General features: G+C 42.1%; 1 protein-coding gene across 1 annotated transcript; it reads left to right on the top strand.

Moving 5' to 3' along the window:
• The first annotated feature begins 7585 nt into the window (after window positions 1–7585).
• LOC141595132 (uncharacterized) lies at window positions 7586–8119 on the top strand. The gene has a single exon (XM_074415105.1). It carries the CDS (start codon window positions 7586–7588, stop codon window positions 8117–8119), a length of 534 nt encoding a protein of 177 aa, XP_074271206.1.
• Window positions 8120–8479: the final 360 nt, after the last annotated feature.

Here is an 8479-nt window from a genome sequence, read left to right as displayed (position 1 = left end):
CAAAAAGGATATTTTTGGCATAGTGAAGCTTATGGGTAAAATGAGAAAAGGGAAACCTCTACCACATGTGTCAACAAACCACAAACCGAATGCATACAGGTATTAAGTAGATCAAATTCATATTTATGCAAATTAAGGAAACATGTCTCATAAGGAGTATTACTCACATTCCTAGATGAACTGGTCATGAATGTCACCAGTTATAGGCTCTAAAACTCAGAAATATGATGTAGCTTGCCAATTTTCTAAGTCAAGTCTCAAGCTCAGCATGAATGTAACGAAAACTCGTAGATATGCACTTATATGATTCTACTAATAACATGTCAATCTAGCAAGGCTTAGGCGAAACAGGTGCAAATGCAAAATCATCATAGAAATACTACCGTTCCGACTCGACCTATATGCTAAAATAAGCGTGCATTTTATGGAAATTTTTGAAATTTTTCAATTTTTTGGAATTTTGTATATATAAGAAATGAAATAAACGATGCAAAACGAAAATGTAAACGTGAATGCAAGCAAATGAATAAAGTGCGACGCAAAACCCTTCCCCAAACCAAATCGCACAATGTCCCCATTGTGCAAAATCATGTAATGAAGAAAAGAGAAATGGGAATTTGCGAGAAAATGAAAATAAAAACACAATGACATAAAGTAAAGACTTGGGAACTCACAAGACTTTAAGCGCAGCAAAGGAAACCTCCCCAAACCAGCGTGAGCTAGGAGGTTTCAGTAACCAGCAGTGCTACCAACAAGAGTGCCTGAAAGATAGAAAACACCACGCATAAGACCGAAGAAGACAATTTTGAAACGTAAATATTGTTCACTAATGAGACAATAGAAGAAATAGATAGTTCGACGGAAAGTAAAGTGGAGTAGAAGACTCCCTTAGGTCCGCATATCGACCAAACACAGCAGGGGAGAGGTCGTGAATGAATATGGCAGCAGCAGAGGTCGATCGACCAGGTGGCGAGAACAGTAGCTCCTGTAAACCTGCTATTCAGTCGATCGACCAATGGTGCCAGTCGATCGACTGAAAACACTGCTGTAGTGTCTTATTTCTTCGTAATTGCTCAATGGTTTGAGCTAATAAGCTCTAAATACCTGCAAATGCACAATAGTATGCGCCCAAAATTGCGCAAAACCCAGAACGAAGTCTAAAGTACTTAAAAATCCTAAGCAAAACAAAATAAAAGCGAAGTTTTCGCGCACACAAAAGCAATAGAAAATAGTTTGAAAGCAATAAAATGAAGTTTATAACGAACTTGATCAACTAATAGTTGATCAAAAAGGACCACGGTATGGCCCACTTCGTTGGCTTCTGGCTACTAGAGGTAGCCTCAATGGTGCTCATATTATCAGTTGCACCCTTCTTAGCGTCGATGGTCGGAGAGTTCAATGGATCAACTTCGTCATCTCCCCAATCAAAGACGTCCTCGGAATCGTCGGAATCCAGATCAGCCCATCTCACCTTGGCTGGCTCATCTTCCACTTCCTCATCAGTCCCATAGCTTAGGCATCCAAGACCTCCTCTTTGAATGATAGGCTTTGTCGCAGCTGGAGTATCCAACGGCTCTTCCTTCCCAAACCAGTTCTGCATTATCTAAAACAATGATTCTTCCTCCTTCTTGCTCCCAATCGGGGCGGAGGTGTTAACACAGCAGTAGTAATAGGGACGGTCGATTCGGGAAGCACAAAGTACGATCTCTTTTCGAGACCGTATTACAAATAATGAGCCACATGGCGTCCTTCTTTTTAGCAGGTTGGACAAAAATGATATAATGTTTCCCAACCTTGAAGGTCAAGGTTCCTAAACCGACGTCAATAATCGCACCGGCGGTGTGCGAAACGGCCTACCTAAGATGATCGGTATATGGGCATCCTCGGGCATGTCAAGGACAACAAAGTCAACGGGGAAGAAAAACTTCCCTATTCGGACGGGTATGTCCTCTAGGACTCCTATAGGCTCGACCGCAGATCGGTCAGCCATCTGAACTGTCATTTCTGTGATAGCAAACCGGGTCACTTGAGCTTCCTAGCTAAACTCAAGGGCATGACACTTATACTGGCCCCTAAGTCACACAATGCCTTCTCAATTGAGAAGGTGCCTATTTCGCAAGGGACAGAAAAACTGCCTGGGTCCTCTAACTTAAGGGGCGCAGTGTGAGACAAATAAGAACAAGACTCCTTGGTGAGTGCGACAGTGTGCACTGTTTTAAGTGACCGCTTTTTGGACAACAGTTGTTTCATAAATTTAGTGTAAGCGGGTACTTGGTTAACTAACTCAAGAAAGGGGACTTGCACATTCAGACTACGGATAACTTTCTCAAACTTATTGAAGGATACCTGTTCTTTGGTCGGCACGAGTCTCTCCGGATATGGGGCTGTAAGGAGCACCTTAGCCCGCTCTTCTAAGTCGCGTGTGCCGGTATCCTTGGACTTAGGCTGAAAGTCCATCACCTTTTCTTTGTTGAAGCTAGACCCCTCCTCAGACCGTCTCAAATAAGAACCATTGACCGTCATTGGATCGAACTTGAGCCGGGATCGACCCATCAAGACTGGTTGAGTCCGCCCTAAAATCTTGGATCGTGGTACCCCGAAACAAATGGTCTCGTAGATTATTTGGCATTAGAGGACGAGATTCTTCAACATCAGTAGCGATTTTGGTCGATCGACCACCCTCCTCAGTCGATCGACTGGTTTGCCGCTGATTCGAAGCTCAGTAATCGTAATTCGGTCGATCGACTAGGTATATCAGTCGATCGACTGAAATTCCTGGCAGACGTCTTTTTCTTTGAATTGTTCGTTGAAGCTTTCTCTTGGCTTGTTTCTGGCTTATCTTTTCCAACATCATCCTCAACCATGGCAGGACGATCAAGGGTAGACCCGCTCCTCAATGTGATGGCATTTAGGGTCTCCTTTTGTTCGGGTTGAGTGGGTAAGTGTCCGGGAGCTCGAGTGTTATTTTTACTAGCCAATTGAGCAATTTGGCTCTCTAATAACTTCATCCCGGCCTCTCTTGCTTGGGACTCCTTTAGCAAGCATGATTCTTAAGCTCGGAGAACTCGAGTTCTGATTGTTATTTCGCTGCGGCACATAAGGAGGCTTTTGATATTGCTGTTGCTTTTGATGAGGGGGCACATATGGCTGCTGCTGTGGCGGATGTTGGGTTGGATTTTGGACATTCTGACTCCTCCAACTCAAGTTCGGATGCGGTGGCTCGTAGTAGGTGTTCGTCTGCCTATAGTGTTAAAAGGCAGCGCAAGATTCAAAGGGACTAGGGCAGTTTTTCGAGACATGGCCCTCAACTCCACACCTTTCACAGACGAAGGGACCGTCCAACACAGCATTGACTTGGTACATCCCACCTTTAGAAGCTCCTCCTAGCTCATACTTGTCAAATCTCGCAGTAAGAGCCTCAAGTGCAGCAACAGAGGAAGATTCAGCAGCTCTCCTCTGGTTTCCTCTCGAATTTCCATACTCGGCCTTGTGGGTAGCTAGATCGTCAATGATCTTCCACCCTTTGGTTGCTCCCAAATTTTCAGCGAATCTTCCATTGGTGCAAAGCATCCAAAATGGCCCTCGATCGTCGTACAACCCATTGTAGAAATGATTGCACAAACTCCATTTCGCAAACCCATGGTGCGGTATGGTTCGCACCAACTTCTTGAATCGGACCCATGCCTTGTGGAAATTCTCATCTGGCCCTTGTTTAAAGCCCGTGATCTGAGCTCTAATAGCGATCGTCCTTGAAGCGGAAAAGTACTTCTTGTAGAACGCCAATGCCAATGTATTCCAATCAGTGATTTCCTGAGCGGCTCGGTCCAGATCTCTATACCATTCCCTTGCAGCATCGCGAAGGGAGAAGATGAACATAGTCTCCTTGATCTGGTCCTGGGTCACGCCAGCTGGTGGGGGTATGGAGCAATGATGAGTCAATGAAGGTCTCCATATGTTTAGCTGCATCTTCATTTGTAGCTCCCCCGAACTGGTTTCTCTCTACCATAGTGATGTAGGCAGGCTTTGGTTCGAATTTCCTGGCATCTCCTGGTAACTCGAACCCCTTATATAAGTTCGCGGCTGTCGGCTCAGAAAAACTAGCTATACTCGCTTCCTCGGCCATGACCGAAATTTCGGAGAAGTAACGTCTCTACCAAGATGTAGAAACGGGTGAAGATGGTGGATTCTCCTCGAACAGCTCGTTCTCGTAAAAGCTAGAATGAGAACTGGGCTCTTCCAGCTGTTGTTCTTGAAATAATCTCCTCTTAACGTGCAAAGATCTTTCAATCTCTGGATCAAATGGCAGTAATGGACCACCCTGTGACCTGCGCATAAGAGGAAACTACAACAAAATATAAGAACAGTTTAAGGAACGGATGTTCCTTAAACTAAGAAAGACTAAAAATAAAAACAACTAAAATCAGGACTATTGCCTCCCCAAGAACGGCGCCAAAATTTGATACCGTCATTTGTGAGTACCAAAGATAAAATTTATAATCTCCTATTAAGACTAACCTAGGCTAGTGGTAAACGGTCGATCCACAAGGAGGCAGTTGTAAACTTTAGTTGATTTATGTTGATCGAGGTAACTATTATGGGGGTTGATTTGAATTGCTCAACAGCTAAAGTAAACAAAGATAATAAACTAAATAAACGAAATAAACAGATAAAAGAAGGGTACTAGGATGGTCGGGTCATTATAGCTTCGGCGGCAGCAAACTAAGTTGGTCTGAATTAAACACAGGTAAGGCGGGAAATAAGAGGTCCTTTCGGTCAACTCCTAACAAATAGCATCTTTCGATCTCGCTATAGGTCCCTAATGTCACTAATACTAACTTTCGTCCTGAAAAGTGACTAATGGTCTAAACTATACCTATCTTTCGATCTTAGCACAGTTTAGTCGATTTAATTGATGGTCAAATAACTTCCCCTATCTTTCGATCTAATGGGTCAGTCACAAAATAGGTATCTAACTGGTCGCATGCATTCGATTCGTTAAATACAAGATTAAAGACAATTAAAACGAAGGATAACCTTACAAGGTCAGTCGATCGACCAACTATGTCAGTCGATCGACTGACACGCGGGTTCAGTCCGTGTTCAATCTATTGCCGCCTATGCTACAATTCCCCTACATCCTAGCACTATAGATTTAGCTACTCATGCTAAGGGTAGAAACAACAACATAAACGATAAAACTAGCTCTTTGAATTCATGCTTAAAACAAGAAAGGAAGCAATTATCATGCAATAATAAAGATGGCTTCGGGAATCTACTAGCAATTCTAATCTATTAGCAAAATAAATGAACTGAAAGTAAACAGGAAGAATACCGAATTGCAGGGGAAAGATTGATTATAAAGAACCGAAATTTCGATGCTCACAATAATCCCAAACCCTAACTATTCGATAAAGAACTTGAATGAAAACTTAATGCTAAAACTTGATGTAAAATTCTGAATAAAAGACTTGATGATAAACTAGATGCCTAGGTTACGTTATATAGGAAATATACGTAACATCTTATTCCAAAACCTAAAACACAATGGGCTTTAAGTTCCTCGATCTTTTAATTCTCGTCTGAAGCAGCGATGTGGTCGATCGACTAAGCAGGGAGGTCGATCGACTGGATCTCAGCAAACAGTAGCTTCTGGATCCCGATAGTTGGTCGATCGACTGATGGGACTAGTCGATCGACTGCTTGAGCTGCTAATTGACTTCTTTATTCTCGTGGACTTGTCTTTTGGGCCTTGGATCGCGCACCAAGCTCGTTCCTTAAGCAGTTCCTTTACGTCATTTGCAATGCAGATTACTCGGGGGCGGATTTGGCTTGATTTCCCGTTGAATTCTCCACATTTCTGCAATAAAGTACAAAAGCACGGAAGTAGACGGAAATAGGGAGAAATGTAGCATAAACTACACAAATGAGCTCTGAAATGCGTGTAAAAAGAGATGTAAAACATCATATAAATGACACGCATCACATCCTACACTATTATACAATACAAAACCCCTTATTATCATCCATTAATTACTCATATTACACATACTAATTACTAATTAATTAACCCAAATAAAACCCCCAAAAGTTAGGGTTCATACTAATTGAAAAGAATAGATCTACAACTTACAAAGTGAAATAAAGGAAGAAGGAAGGTGAACAATTCACTAAACCAAGCCTGAATCTCATTAGACGCTGTTTAGGAAGGTTTTAGAGAGAAGCCAGGGGATTTGGAGTGAGAAAGAGAAAGAGAAATGATAGAATGAATTAGGATAAGATCCAGAAATAGGCTTCTTTATCGGGTGCTGAACAGCTGCACTCTGTCAAGTGCTGGGTTCACTCGGCCGAGCGCCACTCACTCGGTCGAGTATTCGTCGTACTCGGCCGAGTGGAACCTACTCGGTCCAGTTGACCCTTACTAGGTCTAGTCTAAGTCCCACTTGGTCTAGTGTACACTCACTAGGTCCATCAAACACTCCACTAGGTCCACTGTGAGGTCACACCTTACACTCGAGTGCCTTCTCATCTCGCCTAAGATCCTCTCACGCATCTCAAGGTCTCCTTTACGAGTCTCACAATATCCGGGTATTACATGAAAACAATAAATACAATGCTTACTAATTCCTTGAAAGCTTTAGCTTCACTCTTTCGGCCTAAAGTGTGGGTTGCAATTGCTTTCCCATCTTGTGCACCCACTATTCTGTATGTCGCAGAAGCTTTCACAAACTCTGAATTCTCGACTGGCCTTTTCTTAAGTTTCTCCCACTTAGTCGTGCTAATCCAGTGAGTCTGATCTCTTCTTTGCGATGTGAGCTCTGTGGATCAAGGTTGTGATCCGCCTCACTCCCATTCACCCCAAAGGTTGAAGGAACAAATGCACAAAATATTTTGTCTTATATCCAAATTCTACTATAGGATGGTTTTAGATAAATATGTTTTCTTCATGTTATAAATTAAGACATGTGTCTGTCACTATATCAAGGAAAAAGGGAAATTTAAACGTGCAATCTTAAAGGACTCGTCTCATCATCTAGGCACTTAAGGAGTTGAGTTAAGTAATCTCTCTTTAATGTACAATCTCATGTCTCACTGTATTTATTTTGTGACATAATTTTTTAAATAATAAAAATGGAGATAATTTATTAAACTGATAATGCGCCAGGCCCGTCCATTGGCAAGTTCAGAGTGTTCTCAAAACAGGGGTCCAAACGTTTTTGGGGCCCAAAAATTACTCTACTGTTAGAATAATTACATATAGTGTTAGCGTAAATATTTGGCGTATCGCAAATATTACGCAATAGTTGACCAAGTAGATACATGATTCAGTGTATTATTTAGTGTATCATTTTGTTCCATATTTTCGGGAGGTAGTTTAGGAATTTTGTTATTCTTTCCTAAACTTTAGCTAATCACATTGTATATATTGTGGTGACTTACGTTGAATGAAACACACAGAAAACTTTCACCCAAAACTTCTCTTATTCAATTATTAATTCCTTTATGGTATCGTGAGCAGATTCAATCTTGCGATTTTTTTTCGATAAATTCTCCATTTTTTTTTCTTTAGTCTTCTTGATCGTCTATCATGGTTGACGGTAAGAAGAGTGAAGATGGTCATAGTTCTTCTCATACTCCCAATCCGATTTACGTTGTATCTTCACACGATGGTATGGGGGCGAAAATCACACATGTTGTTCTCCTCGGACCAAATTATGAAGAATGGGCGAAGGGTTTTCGGGTTGCGTTAGGAGCAAAGAGGAAGCTACATTTTATTGACGGTACTCTCAAAAATAAACCGTCTGATCTGAACGACTTGGAGGATTGGACGGCTATTAATTATTTGATTGTTGCGTGGATTTTCAATACTATTGAACCACGCATCCGATCGTCTATTTCTTATCGTGAAACGGCTTACGAATTATGGGAAGATATTCGTTTGCGATTCACAGTAGGGAATGAGATTAAAATATATCAAATCCAGAGTGAGTTGTCGGAGTGTAAGCATAAACTCGGTGAGACAATCATGGATTATTATGGGCGAATGAAGAAGTTGTGGGACGATATAAACGATTTCGACGCATTACCTTCTTGCACTTCTCTGGATGTCGATGCGATCTGAATGTTACTTTGTGCAAACGGAGAGGGGCAGATCAAGTCTGAGGCTTTCTGATGGGACTTGAATCCTTTTATTCTATGGTACGTTCTCAAATTCTTGGTACCAAGCCCTTGCCTTAATCCAGTTAGTGTATTTTCGTCTGGTTCAAGAGGAGGAGGTACGTTCCCTGACTCAAACTCGGGATGATACTACTACTCCTATGGCACTCGCTATTCATGACAGCAACAATGGTAAGCAACCACAGCAACCTACGGGTGGTCGCTCTCGGTTCAAGTGCACTCATTGCACAAAAGATGGCCACACAGAGAGTCGATGTTGGGAAAAACACGGATATCCTGCTGACCGTGACCCTCGTCGTCATCC

Source organism: Silene latifolia, chromosome 8 (assembly GCF_048544455.1).
Source record: "Silene latifolia isolate original U9 population chromosome 8, ASM4854445v1, whole genome shotgun sequence".
NCBI classification, from domain to species: domain Eukaryota; kingdom Viridiplantae; phylum Streptophyta; class Magnoliopsida; order Caryophyllales; family Caryophyllaceae; genus Silene; species Silene latifolia.
Note: the sequence above shows the minus strand (reverse complement) of the source record. Positions and strands in the feature narration are given on the sequence as shown.

Coding starts and splice junctions, on each gene's coding strand:
- LOC141595132 (XM_074415105.1), top strand. CDS start 7,586: ATGGTTGACGGTAAGAAGAGTGAAGATGGTCATAGTTCTTCTCATACT.